This window comes from Schistocerca cancellata, chromosome 5 (assembly GCF_023864275.1).
Source record: "Schistocerca cancellata isolate TAMUIC-IGC-003103 chromosome 5, iqSchCanc2.1, whole genome shotgun sequence".
NCBI lineage: Eukaryota > Metazoa > Arthropoda > Insecta > Orthoptera > Acrididae > Schistocerca > Schistocerca cancellata.
Window position 1 is genome coordinate 834,477,182 of NC_064630.1, and position 19,990 is coordinate 834,497,171.

Genomic DNA, 19,990 nt, shown 5'->3' on the forward strand with positions numbered 1-19,990 from the left:
GATGGTAGACATGATGGAAAGAAAGAAGTTAGACCTATTGGGGTTAGGTGAAACGAGATGGAAAGGAGAAGAAAGGGGAGAACTGAGGAAAGACTACCAACTGTACTGGAGTGGAAATGAGGAGGGAACGAGAAATGGAGTCGGAATAGTAATAAGAGATGGATTAAAAGAGGAAGTGGAGAGAATAAGTGATAGGATGATGAAGACCAAAATATCACTCGAGGGGATGACCGTAGAGGTAATACGAGTGTATGTGCCGCAGGTGAGTTGCACTTCTGAGGAGAAGCAAGAGTTTGAAGAGGAAATGCAGAAGCAGATGGGAAGGAAGAATATCATAGTAATGGGGAATTTAAATGCACACGTTGGAAGAGAAAGACAAGGCTGCGAAAGTGTGCTTTGGACCAGAAGGTTGAGGCTGCCAAAATGAGGAAGGTGAAAGACTATTGGAGTTCTGTAAAAGGAATGGCTTTCTGGTTGGGAACTCTTGGTTCAGGGAAAGGGAGAGCCATGAGATTACCTGGTACAGTCCAGATTTAAAGAGAAAGTCAATAGTTGACTACTTCCTTTATGATAGTGAGATGAATAGGAACATCATTGACATTAAGGTATTACCATCAGAGGCCTTGGATAGTGACCACTGTTTGCTGGTAATGAACCTGAGAGGGACTAAGGATAATAAAGGGACAGAAAACCAGGAAAGACGTATAAGGGAATGGAAGTTGAAGGAGGAAGAAAGCAGGCTACAGTACCTACAAGTAGTAAAAGAAAGCATCTCAAAGGATGAACCAAAAATGGTAGAAGAGGAACGGGGTAGATTCAAAGGAATATTAGTAAGCATGGCGGAAGCAATATGTGGGAGGACAAGCAACAAAAAGAGATGTAAAGAAACACCCTGGTGGAATGATAAAGGATATAGTACAAAAGAAGAATAGAGCCTTTAGGGTATGGTTCCAGAAGAGAACAGTAGAGACAAGGGAAGAGTATCAGGCAAGAAAGAAAGAAGCACAAAAGAGTGGTGGTGGAGGAAAGAAGAAAGTGGATGGAACAGTGGACCAGAATGTTGGAGGAGGATAGTGAAGGTTCAAAAAAAGGCATTATATGGGATGATTAAAAGTAAGAGGAAGAACGGTACGACAGATTTGGCTCGAATAGTGAACAAAAGTGGACAAGGTGTAGAGAATAAGGAGGAACTCAAGAATATGTGGAAGGAGTATTTTGAAGAACTCCTGAACCCGAATGGGGACCTGGATGAGGAGGAACAAGCCGGGGAGAAAAAAAGAGGAGGAACAGCAAATAGAAAGAGACCTTACATGGGGAGAAATGGAAGAGGCATTGGGCAAGATGAAGGGAGGGAAGTCACCAGGTCTGGATGAGCTAAGTGTAGAGATGGTGAGAGCAGCAGGAGAGGTGGGGATACAATGGCTATATCAAGTAATGAAAATTGTGTGGAGAAAGAAGATGATCCCAGAAGACTGGAAGAGGGGAAAAGAGTGCAAGAACTATTGGGGGATAAGATTGATGAGTCATTGTGCAAAGATTTTTGAGAAAATTTTGGAAGCACGAATTTGGGAAAAATTAGAAGGAAGAATGAGAGAAGAGCAACATGGCTTCAGAAGGGAAGGTCCACGGTGGATCTAATTTTTGCTGTATGACAACTGCAGGAACAGCACTGTGAATATGGAATAGATCTACTAATGACCTTCCTGGACACTGAAAAAGCGAATGATAGTGTACATAGAAGCAAAGTGTGGAAAGCCCTGGAGAACAAAGGAGTAGCAAAACAGATTATTTGGAGGATAAGGGAAATGTATCATGGAAATATGAGCTGTGTGAAAGTGGGAGGAGAGAGATCAGCTTGGACTAAACAGAAGAATGGCTTGAGGCAGGGAAGTGCACTTTCACCATTACTCTTCATTGTAGTGATGGACAATATAATGATTACAGTAGCACAAGTAATTGGTGAAAGGAAGATTAAAGCTATGGTGTTTGCAGATGATCTGATGATTTGGGGGAATAAGGAAGAGGAAGTACAAGAGCAGTTGGACATATGGGAATGAACAGTTCAAGAATATGGGATGAAGAATATGAGATGGTTATCATGACAAGAAAGAAGGAGAGAGGAACAACTGGAATAACAATTGGTGAGGAACAATTGAGGAGAGTGGAGAGTTTCAAGCACCTAGGAAGCCTGACACAGGAAGATGGAAAAAATGACAGAGAAATAAACGAGCGGGGGAGAAAAGCAGAAGCATTTCACAAGAGTGTCAGAAGCCTGATATGGAGCAAGCATGTATCCCAAATCAGTGAACAGGTTATATACCATAATATTATATCCCAATCCTGACATATGCATCAGAAACCTGGTTTATGAAAGGAAGAGAGAAAAGCAAAGTACAAGCTAGTGATCTGAAATTCTTGAGAAACGGTATGGAGTCACAAAGATAGACAGGTTAAGAAATTAAGAGGATCAGAGCATTAAGGTTGGTTGGTTGGTTTGGGGAAGGAGACCAGACAGCGTGGTCATCGGTCTCATCGGATTAGGGAAGGATGGGGAAGGAAGGCGGCCGTGCCCTTTCATAGGAACCATCCCGGCATTTGCCTGGAGTGATTTAGGGAAATCACGGAAAACCTAAATCAGGATGGCCGGACGCGGGATTGAACCGTCGTCCTTCCGAATGCGAGTCCAGTGTCTTACCACTGCGCCACCTCGCTCGGTGGGCATTAAGGAAGGTGGAACCATTACAGGAGGAGGTAGATAAATCAAGGCTGAGATGGTATGGTCATATTAAGAGAATGGAGAAGAGGATACCCAGGAGGATACACGAGATGAAACTGGAAGGAAAGAGACCAAGAGGAAAACTGAGAGACAGATGACTGAAAGGAGTAGAGGAATGCATCCAGAAGAAAGGAGAAGACTGGACCAAGGTGAAGACGGAGAGATAGCAGCAAGAGAGACAGACCCGGACAAAGGCTGGAAACTGTCCATGATGATGATGATGATGATGATGATTATGATGATTAATTATCTGCTTTCAAAACAAACAATGTCAACAATAACCTTTGCAATAATGTTTTCTACAAATTAACAGACACTTCTTATTTCATCATAAGTAAAGAATTTCATGCCTCTTTTTTCAGGTAATGGATCAACTGCAAATCAAATGCCGATATGACCCATTTATTCTAATTTCAAATGAAAGCAGGTGACTACGTCATCCTATCATCAGTGAATCTGACAATTAGCCAAGTGAGGATTTGTCACTGAACCGTCTTACAAGAAAGGTAACTATCAGGAAGAGATGGGTTAAGAAGGAAACAGGGCAGAAAAGGAATTTTCATAAAATCCTTCAATATTTGGGATTGTAATATGAGGTGAATGGATATAAAAACAAAACATACCACAAGAGAAAACTGAAACCTTTACACTAGTGCAGGAGCAAGTTTTCAGAAATATGAATAGGTGAAAGACTTGAAATATTGTTTAAGGATTACTGGGGAATGGGGCACTTCAACCGGCGATTGTTGTACATGTGTAGCCATGTAGACTAAGAGACCCGAAAAAGACAATATTCATAACAGGAGAACACAGCTGTGAGGCAGTTACAGTCTTCTATTATGTACTGTTTAATGATGATTATATATCATCTGGAGTATTTAAACAGACATCCGAGGTACTGATCAGCTGAGTGTCATAATTTGAGAAGAGACTACAGTAAAACGTTTTTGGTCCCACACCTTATGATTACATTCTTACAGGAAGAGAATGCTAAAGAAATAAAGGATAACGGCAATGTGCCTTACAGGGTTTTTGTGAGCAGTTACAGAAGATGAAATTTAGTATTAAAACACTGGAAGTGAACACATGCCCAACTGTGACAAAATGAAAATGCAACTGAAGCTTGCTCCAGAAACAGAAAGACCCAAGGTGTGAAAGCTGTGAAACATCATGAAGTAGCTGATGCAGTTTGCAAAAGTAAAGCTCCCAAGAACAATCACAAAATACATACCATTGCATTTGATTTGCAGCAGAGTATCCCAAACTACTTACTCAAAAAATTCAGTATCATTTTACAAACGGTCATTATGGATGTACAATCTAACACAATGTGACTCTCTCCCTCTCTGTGTGTGTGTGTGTGTGTGTGTGTGTGTGTGTGTGTGTGTGTGTGTGTTTGGGGGGACGGGGAGGGGGGGGGGGGGGCTGCGGGGAGACTCCCTGTTATTTATGGCATGGAGCTGAAACTGCAAGAGAACCTAATGAAGAGGGATCCTGCTTGTACAACTACATTCAAAACAGCAAACTAAAAGTGAAAACATTGATAATATATTTTGAGAGCTGCATATCTGCCCTTCAAACATACCCAACCTTGGAAATAATCGACCATAAATTTCTTATTTTCGGACACACTCCCATGGAGTGTGATTCATCACTCTGTTTGATAGAGCAGAAAAGAAAAACTTTAAATGGATCTGTAGAACATCCACACAACTAGATACATTTAATAAATGGGGGGGGGGAGGGAGAGGGAGAGAGGGGGGGAGAGAGAGATATGGAGGGGGGTCGGAGAGAGAGAGAGAGAGAGAGAGAGAGAGAGAGAGAGAGAGAGAATATGTGTGTGTGTGTGTGTGTGTGTGTGTGTGTGTTTGTTTCACTCCTTTCAAAATGCAGTGAAATGGTTTACTTGGCTACACAGCCCTCTTGGAAAACCCAGTTACAAAATCGTGACAAAGATGATGACAGTAATCCATTCCAATGTAGGCAGGTCAGGCTGCTTCAGTTGAAAAAACACCAACCAGGGATTATTTTTTATCAAACATCAGTGGAAAAAGTGGAAACATTCAGAACTGTGAAGTTCAGGAGATGGGGAAAACAGCAAATGTTGATGCTGCTTCTGAAGTATTCTGAACCCTGCAACATTTCACCTGAGAAAAAGAATGATTCGATGCACCTGTTACCTTTGATTTCTCCAGGGTTCCAGTATTTTTACCAAAATTTACCAACATTGAGTAGTTGCTGTTTTTTCCAGTATTTGCGTAGAATAAATGATTATATTCATGTATACCTATACTTCATCATTCCTAAGAGACTGCAGAACCACATTTTCCTAAGTTAAGATCAAAGCTCAAATCCAGAATGAAGACTTTCATGAGTGCACTCCAACTTGGATGCTGAACATCAGAGACTATATTTCATTTAAAATGGAAAACGAATTTATACTGGGAATTTTTTTGCCACCATTACAGAATTTTGCATTAGTTGTTAAACTTTGAATTGCAATTTGCGGAGTTCTAATTTTTGGACTTGACACGCTATCCATGGCAAGCACAGATACATTACTGCAAAGTGCGCTGGTTAGCTCACGGGGCATTCCTGTAATGATTTTTCAATTTAAAACCCATTACTGCTGAATTTGTGAAAGAAAAAGGAAAGCAGGAAAAAAATTAGAGCTTCTGGTCTGGATTGCATACCTCACATTTTAGATGTGGTTGACCATGTGTTGCTCCTAGTAAGACACTGCAAGGTAAGAAATAACTTATTTCTGTTTTGATGGGGATGCATTTAAAAAGAAAATTGCATTGCAGATGTACCCGAGCCAACAGTTTGCTTGATAGACAACAGTGATGTAGTATGATAAGTCAGCTAATTTTAGTATATCAAGAGATTTTGAGACTTCCTTTCTGCATACTTCTGAATAAAAAAAAAAAAAAAAAAAAGTTTTTCACCAGTATTTTTGATCTAGTTTCCAGAATGAGTACATGGAATTGATGCGCTCCTTTGATAGTAAATGCTTCTTCAAAGTGATTTTTCAAGAAACATTCTGATTCAATGTAATCTTATTGAGCTGAATATGTAACGTCTACATTGGTAATGAAATATACAGCAAGGGCTCATAATTCCAAACTGATGCTCACTGCTGAAATCAAAGACAAACCTCCACTGAAGATTGTAAACCTGGATACAATTTAAAATCAAATACAAAGGGACTCTAACAAAAAAAATCTGAATGATCTGGCAAATTATATAAATAACTACTTTAACAGTACAGGAATAAAATTGTAAAATGTTAATGGCCAGAAATGTCACAATTAATAAAATGCTCTGGGCTATTATTCTGTGGTCAAACGGATTTCACATTTAAACCCTGCGTTTCATCACCATCTGCAGAGGACATTTTCAAGGAGGTGATCATAGCTTCTTTGAGTGTCCAAATCACAGTACTGAGCCAAGGTGTGAATCGGACACTCAAAGAAGCTATGATCTCCCCCCCCCTCCCCACCCCCCTTGAAAATGTCTTCCACAGATGAGGATGAAACATTGTATTTAAATGTGAAATTCATCCACCCACAGCATAATAGCCCAAAACATTTTATTAATTAGGAACAAAATTACAGGAAAAATTTCAAACAGTCCCTTATGCCAAAAAGCTAAATAAATGTGTACCACATTCAATGTTATTACTGCCCACAACAATGGAAGAAATCTGTAAAGCAGTTTGCAAACAGTATAGAGAGCCTAATACCACCATTTGTTGACATTATAAATCAAACATTCAACCAGGATAGGTTTCCAGACTACTTAAAATATGCTAAATTACTGGCTCTCTTAAAAAAGAATGACACTGAAAATAATATAAAAATTAGACCACTCTCACTACTCTTGAGAACTACAAAAATAATAGACTAATTTGAAAGGCAGACATACAAACTATTTAAATAAATACAGACTCCTTTTCAAAGACCAGTTCGGTTTCCAATCAAGGGAAGTCACTGAATCAGCAACAGCATATCTCGCAAAATATGTTCTTGAAGCACTGGATTAAGGGATCTGTGCAATGGGTAAGTTCCTTGATATAACTAAAGCATTCGACACAGAAGATCACAAAATACTTGTCAAATAAGGTACGTGAACTGGGAATAAGGGGGTGGTGAAGAAGCGATTCCAGTAATAGCTAGAAAATAGAGTACATTGACTGAAATTACACATACATCAAGTAGCTCTAACTATATTGAAAAATATACTTCTGATTCTAAATATATAAATAGGCAACATGCAATCTGCAAGGTATCAAGAATGGAAAAACAATATTGCTTGCAAATGACTAACATACTGATCACAGACAAGTCACCAGAAGTATCGAGTGAAAAAGTTGATAAAACACTTAGCAGTGTTTATAAGTGGGCAATAAAGTAACACTAAATATAAAGAAAACAAGTATTATGAACTTCTACATCAACAAAAAACAGATTTAATAACCTTAATATAAATAATGAACCTATATAGTGAGCAGAAGGGGCAAAATTTCTTGGAATGTATGCTGACTGTCAAAGTAAGAACAGCATTTAAAAATAATTTATAACTGCACCTTTACAGCATGTTATACTCTCCAAATTGTTACATCAGTATGTCATACCTTGTGCTTCTCACCTGTATATTTTGCTTATGGTCACCAGCTGTCACTAGTTACGGCACAATATTTTGGAGAGTCAGTATATTCAAGTCATATCCAGACTGCAGAAAAAAAGCAATACATGTGGCACCACTAAATTGTGATCCATTGATGTCTCAGAATGCGCCCTATCAACCAATCCCCTTCTTCCAGTCAGTCTGTGCCAATTGTTAGCTGCATGATCTACCCATCTTATCTTCAGCAGTCTTCTGTAGCACCACATTTCAAAACATTCTACACTCTTCTTGTTTAAACTGTTTATCATCCATGTCTTACTTCCATACATGGCTACATTCCATACAAATATCTTCAGAGAAGACTTCCTAACACTTAAATCTTTATTCAGTGTTAACAGATTGCTCTTCTGCAGAAACATTTTTCTTGCCATCGCCAGTCTACATTTTATGTACTCTATACTTCAGCTCTCATCAGTTATTTTGCTGGCCAAATAACAAAACTCATCTACTACTTTAAGTGTCTTGTTTTCTAATCTAATTCCTTCTGTAACAACTAATTTAATTCATCTACATTCCATTATCCTAGTTTTGCCTTTGTTGATGTTTGTCTTATAACCTCCTTTCAAGACACTGTCCATTCTGTTCAAATGCTCCTCCAAGTCGTTTTCTTTCTCTGACAGAATTGCATTGTCATCAGCGAATGCCAAAGTTTTTATTTGCTCTCCATGAACTTCAGTTCCTACTCCAAGTTGGTTTCCTTTACTGCTGGCTCAGTGTACAGATTGGATAATATTGGTGATAGGATACAACCCCTGTCTCACTCCCTTAACTACTATTCTCTTTCTGGCTGTCACTTTTTAAAATGCTGTTAATTTTAATTATCCCCTGTGAACGTATTTTTCTGTGTGTTGTGTGTGGGGGGAGGGGGGGGATAGAGAGAGATAGAGAGAGAGAGAGAGAGAGAGAGAGAGAGAGAGAGAGAGAGAGAGGGGGGGGGGGGGAGAAGAAATGACCAATCTGTTAAAAATCGTCTAGTACATGAGGATGAAGCTATAATTTGCACCTGAGCAGAAAAAAATAAAGTCAAAACTCAACAGGGTTTTTTGTGCGATGACATCAAACTCTATAATAAACTGTCGCAACACATATGAGACATAAGTAGCCTATCCATGGAGAAGAACTAAAAACTTTGAGGTTTGCCGACGACATTGTAGTTCTGTCAGAGACAGGAGACAGCAAAGGACCTGGAAGAGCAGTTGAACGCAACGGACAGTATCTTGATAGGAGGATATAAGATGATCATCAGCAAAAGCAAAATGAGGATAATGGAATCAGGTGATGCTGAGGAAAATACATTAGGAAATGAGACACTTAAAGTAGTAGATGAGTTTTTCTATTAGGGGAGCAAATTATCTGATGATAGTCAAAGTAGAGAGGATATACAATGTAGACTGGCTATGGCAAGGAAAACATTTCTGAAGAATATAGATTTGCTAACATTGAGTATAAATTTAAGTGTCAGGAAGTTCTTTCTGAAAGTATGTGTATAGAGTGTAGCAATGTATGGAAGTGAGACGAGGAGGATAAATAGTTTGGACAAGAAGAGAATAGAGGGTTTCAAAATGTGTTGCTACAGAAGAATGCTGATTAGATGGGTAGATCATGTAACTAATGAGGAGGTACTAAACAGAATTGGGGAGAAGAGGAATTTGTGGCACAACCTAACTAGAAGAAGGAATCAGTTGGTAGGGCATGTTCTGCAGCATTAAGGGATCACCAATTTAGAACTGGAGGGAAGTGTGGAGGGTAAAAATTGTACAGGGTGACCAAGAGATGAATACACTAAGCAGTTTCAGAAGGATGTCGGTTGCAGTAGCTTCACGGAAATGATGAGGCTTGTACAGGATAGAGTAGCATGGAGAGCTGCATCAAATCAGTCTCTGGTCTGAAGATGATGACAAGAACAATAGTTTATTTTATTTATATTTTGAATGATGAACTGTACACAACGTTAATTGTTTCATACATTAAACAGTCAGTCAATCAATCAATAATTTCATCAGTTTTGTGTCATCAACTGGTAAAGCAGTCACATAAATCATTAGGTCACTGAAATGTAACAGTTTCTCACTATGATGATATTCCAATGAAAGCACTTTTAATCTTTTGCTTGCTTTAACCACCCTGCCACCAACTCTCAAGTTACCTTTGTCATTCATCAGTTCCTTGGGCTATAATAAAACAATTACCTACACCTGTAACAACACAGTTATGTTTACAAGACACAATGAATTTTAATGCACCTCTACATTGAATTTATGATGTAGCTAATAGAAATTTTGGGTCTAGATATCCAAATATGTACAAAAGTTAATCTGAAGTATTAGACAAAATCATCATACGGTAATGTAAGAGGAAAAGCAGTTGCATTTTTTTGTCTCAAATTAGCTGCTTTTTTGGTAGGAGGCTCTCCTTTATGATTGAATCTAACTGAAAATTGAGTGAATAGTGAAAAGCCTATTAAGGTGCACAATAAAAATAGAGATAAAACAGGAAAGAAAACATTCATCAGGTAAGATGTCACAAATGAGAATGTTTTAAGTATAGGAAGGTGCACTAGGTCAAAATAAGCAACTTAACTTCCCCATTAAATTACCCTTAAGACTGCTCAACACTACTGTTTTTGGTTACCTTTACTGCTTCCATTACTTGTATTCCACCCAGGACTTTCCATTATCATATCTAGATTAGATTCAGTTTTTGTTCCACAGACATGAGCTGATTCTCAGGATGTGGAACATGTCACAAAGCATAACATGTTTTTTACATGTAAATATAATACTTGCTTCCCTGATCATTTGCCAGGAGAATGCATTACAGTAAACTGGAATTGCTATTATTTACAGAATTAATACTGGCTCAACAGCCCCTGTTAAGATATTATCTACAGAGTAGGAGGAGTTGCTTACCAAAAAGTGTTTCAAATACTTATTTTTATCCATTTTGGTTGGAGTATGCCACAGTTGTTTTTGTAAATTACACTGTAGGAAATACCGCAACCAGCCACAAATTTTCCTGAAGTGATTTTATTATACCATTACTAGCTTCGGGCCTAAGCCCGTAATCAGATGGTAGTGTTGACTCATTTGCAAGTTTTACATTTCTGTACTTTGCTAGTTGCACACTTTTACTGTTGTTCATTATGTTCACTTTGATATACTTTGGAATAAATTTTTCAGCTGGACCCTTTCTGTTAAATGCCACAGCAAGTATTATTTTTAATAGTTGAAGTTCTCTTTAACTGACGGGGTAATAATGACATTACTTTATTCATTTTGATTCAAGGACACCTCAGCTGCTTTCGTAAATTACACTGTATGAAATACTGCAATCAGCTGCAACACATGACTACAGAAAGTGCAGGCTTCATTAAAAAAACCATACTTGTTATAGTATTTAACAAAAAGTATCTAGCTGAAAGAGTGATTCCAAAGTATATCAAAGTGAACAACAAGAACAGTAAAAATGCAAACTAGCAAAGGCACAAATGTAAAACTCGCACATTAGTCCACACTGCCATCTGGCGATGAACTTTAAACTAGTAATTGTATAATAAAATCAATTCAAGAAAACTTGTAGCTTGTTGCAGTATTTCCTACAGTGTAACATTAAAATTTTGTTTAAACAGTGCTTTATCTGAACCCAGGTTTTTAACAGTTGCTGGCAATTTATTGAAAATATGTATTCCTGAATATTGGACCTTTTTGGAGCAAGTAAAGTTATTTTAGGTCTTTATGTAAATTGCTCTTATTCCTAGTATAGATATTATGTACTGCTGCTTTTGTAAATTACACTGTATGAAATACTGCAATCAGCCGCAACACATGACTACAGAAAGTGCAGGCTTCATTAAAAAAAAAACCATACTTGTTATAGTATTTAACAAAAATTATCTAGCTGAAAGAGTGATTCCAAAGTATAACAAAGTGAACAACAAGAACAGTAAAAATGCAAACTAGCAAAGGCACAAATGTAAAACTCGCACATTAGTCCACACTGCCATCTGGCGATGAACTTTAAACTAGTAATTGTATAATAAAATCACTTCAAGAAAACTTGTGGCTTGTTGCAGTATTTCCTACAGTGTAACATTAAAATTTTGTTTAAACAGTGCTTTATCTGAGCCCAGGTTTTAACAGTTGCTGGCAATTTATTGAAAATATGTATTCCTGAATATTGGGCCTTTTTGGAGCAAGTAAAGTTATTTTAGGTCTTTATGTAAATTGCTCTTATTCCTAGTATAGATATCATGTACTGAGCCACTGATTGGAACCAGAGACATTATATGCAACAACTTTTGTTAAGGAATAAATATACTGAAGCAGTATTTAGAATACCCAGGTCTTTGAATAGGTTTCTACATTATTTTGCACCCTAAAACTTTTGCTCCGTTTGGCGAGCTATCCTTGGAGTATATGATCCCACATGATGTAATAGAATGAAAGTAAGCAAAGTATGCAAGTGTTTTTTTTTTTTTTTTTAAATATTTGTATCTGACATCGTTCACACTGCAAATACAGGCTTGTTTAGGCAATTCAGCAATTCTGTGGTACACCCTTCCCAACTGAAATTATTATCAAGTTTTAATCCCAAAAATTTAACACTGTCAACCTCTTCAACCTGCATGCCTTCAAATGACATACGTGAACTACAAGTTCAGAACCTTGGGAATTATGAGTGTACTAACATAGACAAATGAGGCAGTTACTTTCCTTTGGTGAACAGCAACAGATCTCTGAGGCACAAGGGAGGCAAAAACAAATCTCAAATGTAAGAACACAACAACTAGTGACAAGGTGAAAATTTCAATCTAACCATAGCAGAATGTGCTTTGTTAAAGCTATTCAGAAATGTCTGCAAGAGGACACAAATTACATGATAAAATAGAAATTTATGTTGGGTAAACTTAAAATTTCTTCTCTTATGATGGCAAATGGTTATTTTAAGGAAAATTTTACAAGAAATCAAGGATATTATTTCAATATTTTTTTCCCAAATACTTGTTTAGCTAAAAAAGTGAACCAGAAAAACAGATATGTAATACTGACAACAAATTCTGGAAGTAATGCCAGGTGTGTATTTGGCACACAATACTAAAAAAAATACAGGCACCTGGGTATGATGCTCTTTCCAGGTGAAAGAAAAACAACACAGAAGAAATTTGTATAATTATCTATGGCATGTGCGCTGAGGAAAGTGTTTCCCAAAATTGGAGTATAAATTCCATCTTCACAACAATATCAAATGCCGTTTGTTCAATGGCCAGAAGAATTTCCCTAATTTAATTTTCAAAGCATCTAAAGTGGGGATTTTGTGCGAAGCTTTTACATGTGCTGCAATGGAACCGTGTTCAGTTGCCCTGTACAGTCAGAGATGTCCTTTTCTTGGTAGTGGCATAATTTTCCACCAGTGTCTTAAAATTGTGTATTTATTCTGTTTATTTGGTCATTTCACAATACAAGAATTATACAATAACTGCAAAACAATACAACTATAACTCTGTAATATACAAAATGTTCACATTAATTGGCACCAGCGCCATAGAGTATTCATTGGATTTTCTAAAGGCAGAGGAATGAATACAACAAACCATTTGCAAGTTGAGTGAAATAATGGATTAGAGAAACAATTGCAAATTACCACTTTACTGGCGATTTACAGATTTTAAGTAAGCTGAGTAGCAAGGCTTCCATCAGACTTCAACAGGAAATTCAGAACAGCCTGAGATATAAAAAGGACTGGGACAGGAGCTAACTGCAATAATAGAACACACACACTTAAATTTTCTTGGTAGGCAGGTAAGTAATCAACAGATGACTGTAGGAAATTTCAAGACCACTTTTACATAATGCTAAGCAAACAGGCTGTAGTAGCTCTTGATATATGCCAAAGTTATTTTCCAAATCATTTTAGGAAGACAAATGTATCCCTTGTGACTGGGAATGAAGCTAAGGATCAACAAGTGTAGAAAATATTGCCAATAACTCTCTAGAAGCCAATTTGGATGAACTGCACAATGTTTCAGTTCACACATTTAATGCTTCTGTGAATCAGCATGTCTACTCTGACAAAATTATATCTGCTACAGTGCAGCCACTCCACAAGAAAGGAGAGAAAATGTAAGGCACAATCATCCTACCCACTTCTGACTACACACATTAAAATCCTCAGCAAACTGCTGCACACGTCATTAAGTATCTTGACAATCTTGAAATCATTAGAATGTGCATTGCAGAAAGCGGGTCGACAGAAGCGTCTGATCCCACGCGTCGGCTTTGACCCGTGACGTAAGGGTGTTGTCGTGTGTGACGTCATGACGGCGCGGAGTTTAGTTTGAGTGTGGCTGTCTCCAGTTCTGTTTTATCTTATTTTTGTTTACTTTTCTGATCTGTTCGTTCTATCTCTTGAGATTATTTTAAAATTTAAAAACGCTTATTACTTATTTTAATTATGTTTCCTCCAATTTCTGTTTTAGTTTATTATATTTATCTTTCTGATCTGTTCGTTCTATCCCGTGAGCTTTTTTAAAAAAAAGACAAAACACTCATCAGCTACTGAAGCATCTTCTGTGGGTTTCAGGGGTTACGACCCCTGGGGAGGTGGGTGGGTATTCATGCATGGCTGTCTTCACTTACACGTTGTAGCTACGCAAGACGTCTAAATTTGTTTATATTTAGTTTGCCCCCCCCCCCCCCCCCACCCAAAACACCCCATTTCCCGCGCTTGTCCCGTTAGTGTCATTAGGCTTCTTGTGGAAAGTGTGTGTGTTTGTTTTTGTTTCCGCCATATTTGTGACGTCATGGGTCAAAGCAGACAGGCGGGATCGGACGCTTCCGTATTTCCCAGAAAGCTATGTCCACACCTGAGCCTACACAGTAATTCAAGAATTATGTTCTGCAATCCTTCGACAAAAATATGTCACCAGTTGTCATATTTTATTGCCTTTCAAAGGCTTTTCAATATGCAGATCAAAAACATTTCCTCACAAAGCACATCACTATGACATCGGAAGGGTTATGGGAAACAGACCTACCTAGAAGAACAAGCTAGTTTTGTATGTGAGCAGCTAAGTGGATCTGTCAGTATTTCTAGATTAATCTGTACCTTAGGAAGTTCACTGTACTGAACTTGAGGAACATTTACTACAGCCTATCTACTGTAATAATAGGAGATGCCTATCCTACACAAAAACTAGCAAGTACAACATGAATAGTAAAGCAGTTACCAATCCAAAGACTGTTTTTAACATCACAGCATATGGTCCTCTTTGAATTTATATGCCTCTGCCTTCCTCCAACCTTTGAGCTGACTCCACAGCCAGGTAAAGGAGGACCTACAGTTAACATTGTGCAACTCGTTTCTCACATTAACAAGTATTTCCATATTTGAAAAAAAGTGATAAGTGACATAAAAACTGGGGACCAAACCCAAGACATTTGGATTTGTAGTCTGGTGTTTTATCACTGGGCCACCAGCCCACATTTCTCCAAACGAGCAGGAGGAAAAATCACATTGTTGAGAGCTTAAAAGTTTTGCACAGCTACATTCCCTATTCTCAAAGTTCTAAATAGTGGAGTCCTTAATGCTACAAATACTGAGTGTTCCAGGTACTTCCATTATATCTTTAACTACATACATATTATTCTAGGGAAATTTACCAATATAAAAAAAATTTCCATCTTCAGTTTTCCTCAAACATCTGTGTTTGAAGTTTATAGTCCCTGTTTTAAAAGTCAAACACATAGTAAACTATTCCTTTGCAAAGTAATATTGGAATAATGATACTAATCCTTTTCACCTTAGTGCCTACACAACTAACTTCAACAGAAAACAAGCATTATGCCAATTCAGCTATCAATTACACACAAAAAATTTCATAGAAAATGTGTAGTATTACAGATGTTCATGACGTATGCAACTGCTTCTTGAAGTTTAACTGATAGCTTGCTGCACATGTGGTCCATGTAATTAATTGAGCTATGGCTCAGGAGACAAATTACTATTTAAATTCTAAGCCACTAAGAGAAGTAAATCATTGATAATGCACTGATCAGTGAATGGAAAACTAGACACACATGTAAATGCACCATGCAAAACTTAAGGAAACATTTGAAAAGGATCAGTTACATTATCTGGGGGTTAAAAAAAATTACAACAGTTATTTTTTATATCAAAATATTCATTCCACTTCTAAGTTACATTTAATTAATACAATGGACAATTTGTAAATCTGGACCATAATTATAAAAAGCTCAGAATGCTTTACTGCAATCTAAATGAACTCAGACAGGGTTTAACAAAATATTTTTTTCAGCACCTTATTCTCCCAAAAGAACTTGCAGCCACAGTTTGAAACATTACCTAAAAGTACTTTTAATACTTCCATAATAAAAACAAGCTATTAATTGTGCTGTAACCTTGTTTCCAACAGGAGAGATTATATATTTCTTCTTTAAGATTAATTTTTAAGGGATAAATTTACCTATAACCAAAACAAACTCAAAAGCAGTATGAAAGTAAGTAAAAATATATTTCTCATATCCATTATTACTCTACCTCTCAGATAAAAAATGTGTCAATAAAATTAATACTCTCTTCAAACTAAAAAACCTTTAAGCAACAAGATTATATGCAGAAAGAGAGAATAGCTGCTACACTAGCACCAAGTTATTGATTTCAGTCATTCGCTCTGCAGCTTAATTTTATCATTTATAGTTACAGACAAGTCGCATTTTCTAACAAGTTACTATTTCCTTTGAAATTCGAACTTCAAAACGTGAAAAATCACACTATTCAAACCATTGTACAAATAACAGAAATACTCTTGATATATGGAGACAGTATGATGTTGATCATAATAGTATTAAAAGAAACAAAAAATTGCTTTAAATATGGCTAAGTCATATATATCACAAACATGAAAGTTAAGACATGGCTGTCAGTCTTGAGACCAGAAAATAATTTATACATAAATATGGCAAAATCAAAAAGTGGGGGTCTTTATGCTACACAACATTTGCAGAATCATGTAAATTCTGTTCTTAAATGCAAAGATTTTTAACAAAGTCTAATATAAAGATTTGGACAAAATCTTTTATAAAATAATCAGTTTAGTGGAAACAGTGATATAAATATTGGATAAAACAAATGAAGACATTTATTCACACTAGATACTTGGCACATCATGATTTCCTATAGCTGTTTAAAATCACAAATGTTGGATATAAGCCCCAACCACTTACTGAAATAAAGTTCATTAATTATAATGAAGGTAATGCTTGCACTTCAATACATTTAATTTTGCCAAGTTTTGTCAGGCTGCACATAATTTATTATGTCTTAAAATGTTTCAGCCTTATCCAAATGACAAGAATGACACCAATGCAGTTACCTGTATATTGCAGTCAGTCAGAGAGAGAGAGAGAGAGAGAGAGAGAGAGAGAGAGAGAGAGAGAGAGATTTCAACAAAACCTCATGATTTCCTTTATAGCTTACTGCTTGCAGGTACATATAGCTCAGAACTGAAGCACTAACATTCAACAAATCATTATCCTATAAGGATGCAAACATGTCAACTGCTGCAAGCTGGAATGCTAACATTACACTGTCATCATACTTACAGCTGAATGACCAGAGGGCTAACAAGACTTCTTGCTTACTGATTACTAAATGTACAAAGAAATAAATGAACTGCTTACAGCTTAACAATTCTTTCTTACATGTACCTGTCCATATATCCATTTGTCCTTCGTTCCCCAAATTAATACAAATACACACAACACCAATGGTCACTCATAAGACGACAGGAGGGGGGGGGGGGGGCAACTTTCTGTTGATTTATGATACTATGGAAGTATCTTACTACAGTCAATATCATTTGCAACGATTGGAATATTACATTACAAATGCAACAAAACATTCGGATATGCCTATTCCATAACACTGCCTAGAATGGATCCTCAAAATTATCTAGTGTTTGAAACGAACACGAAACACACGCACTGTGATTGCACATCGAGTTCCCATTAAGTTCTTGAAATCTAACAGCATATATTCTAACAAGCACTAAATATTTAAAGTTTCAATTTATTTAATTTTCGGCAAACCTGTTACTAAAACTTTGAATACAAATACTGAAAATGAATTCACTATAATCAAAGTTTTCGCAGCTTAAAACAGCCTACACCTGCCGGATTTCTTCTTCTTGACTTGAAGAGCGGCTCTTGTTGCTGTTTCAAAAACTTCACGTACTCCTTCCTTGCTTTTTGCAGAACATTCAAGATAGGCAAATGCATTTATTTTTTCCGCCATGGCCCTCCCTTCTGCTGGTTTTACAGGTTCCTGCTTCATTTTACCAAGCTCCTTGATAGTGTGTGGATCACTTCTCAGATCTTTCTTGTTTCCAACCAAGATGATAGGAACGTTTGGGCAGAAGTGTTTTACTTCTGGGGTCCACTTTTCTGGTATATTTTCCAAGGAATCAGGCGAATCGATGGAGAAGCACATAAGAATAACATCGGTATCTGGATATGACAGAGGCCGAAGCCTATCATAATCCTCTTGACCAGCTGTATCCCACAAAGCCAATTCGACTTGTTTGCCGTCAACTTCAATATCGGCTACGTAGTTTTCAAATACTGTGGGCACATATACTTCTGGAAACTGATCCTTGCTAAACACAATCAAAAGGCAAGTTTTACCGCATGCACCATCACCTACAATTACTAGTTTCTTACGAATAGCAGCCATGATATTCGGAATGGTGGCAAAATTACTTTATGACACAAAACTACAAAACGTTGCTCAGGTCCCAACGACCACCGACCCGAACGACAGCGAATGAGTCACTATTGCCAACAGCTGTGACAAAAGACTGACGACATTACACAAAACCGGATATTCCTTCGTAATTGCATACTGTATCGTTACTTACTGGGCATTTGATGTTTAGTGAAAAATATCTTTTTTTACATACCGGCTATAGTAAATCAAATGTTCGCTACTAACTAAGTGACAACCCCAAGCACTATTCTTAAAACCTAAAAGCCACGCCCATTTCGAGCAGAACTATGCGAGGGAGGGGAAGTCTAGGCAGAAGGGAAGTGGAAAAGGGCGTATGTAGAATTTGTAACCGAACGTTGCTTTTGTTATGAATTGTCATTGCGTTAAGATAAAGCAGCGTTTTGAGATATGTTCGAAAGATAGCCCCAATTAATGACTTTTTTCTATAATGATAAAAGTACTTTGTATGCGATATGTGGCCACTGTTAAAATCACAATGTCTGAAGCTGTTCATATCAACAAAAAAGTGCTCTAAATTACCAGTTCTTCGCTCTTATCTCGGGGCTGTAGCCCTCCACCCCCCCCCCCCCCCTGCGAAAATATTAATTTTGAACTAGAAATATTTATTGTTTGGGATCCTGACTGTAAGCAAAAGTTAATTGGCGCATTATACAATTTCATTAACTAGCGTTCAAATTATTTTGCATCGTATGTGTTATGAAAACGTTCATTGCCCGTTGCTGACCCTCTGAAACAATAAGTTGAGTTGTGTATCCAGGGAAAGTAGAGGAATAGTAGCAAATATTGCAGAATGCTTCTACAACGAAAAATTATATGTATTTTTCCTTTAAAATCAGTTGCTGATTCTAACCTACAGCAGTAAGCATAACGCCTACAGGGAAGATAGTTATTTTCTAGGATTCATCCTGAGGAATCCGTTAGAACATCCTAATTCAAGATAAGTACCCTGTAGAACAGTTCATAATGTGATGGACGTTTTGTGCTATACAGTCACTGTAAGGAGACTTGTAAAGAAACATATTAATGCATAATAGGTGTAGATAAAGAGATGTTGAATGAAACACATTTGGTTGTTAAGGGAGCAATACATGAAGGCTTCAATTACTACCATAGCAGAATATTGTCAAATGAGCCTTCACAAAATCCAAAGAAATTGAGGTCGTATGTAAAGGCTGTTGAGTGGCACCAAGGTTATTGTCTAGTCCCTAGCGAATGAGATGGGAATTGACATTGAGGGGTAGAAAGCAAAAGCTGAAAATTCTTAACTCCATTTTCAGATGTTCCTTTACAAATGAAAACCCAGGGAAATAGCCCCAATTTAAACCCCATCACTGAAAATATGAGTGAAATATGTATTAGTGTAATTGGTGTTGAGAAACAGCTGATAGCATCAAAACTGAACGAAGCTCCAGACCCTGATGAAATCCCTATCAGATTCTATACTGAATTTGCAACTGAGTTAGCCTATCTAACTATAATCTATTGTAGATCCATCAGAAGCTGTCCCCAGTTCTTGGAAGAAAACATAGGTCACACCCATCTACAATAAGGATAGTAGAAATGATCCACAAAACTACATTCCATTATCCTTGACATTTATGAGTTGTAGAATGTTAGAACATATTCTGAGCTCAAACATAACAAGGTATCTCAATCAGAATTACCTCCTCCATGCCAACCAGCTCGAATTCCAGAAACATTGATCGTGTAAAGCCAAAGCTT

At 37.2% G+C, this 19,990-nt stretch overlaps 1 protein-coding gene across 1 annotated transcript; it reads right to left on the reverse strand.

The window, feature by feature from the left end:
• Positions 1 to 15,623: 15,623 nt before the first annotated feature.
• On the reverse strand, positions 15,624 to 18,486 carry LOC126187617 (ras-like GTP-binding protein Rho1). The gene has a single exon (XM_049928810.1). The coding sequence runs from the start codon at positions 18,212 to 18,214 to the stop codon at positions 17,636 to 17,638; it is 579 nt and encodes a 192-aa protein (XP_049784767.1). The 5' UTR covers positions 18,215 to 18,486; the 3' UTR covers positions 15,624 to 17,635.
• Between the last annotated feature and the right edge of the window lie 1,504 nt (positions 18,487 to 19,990).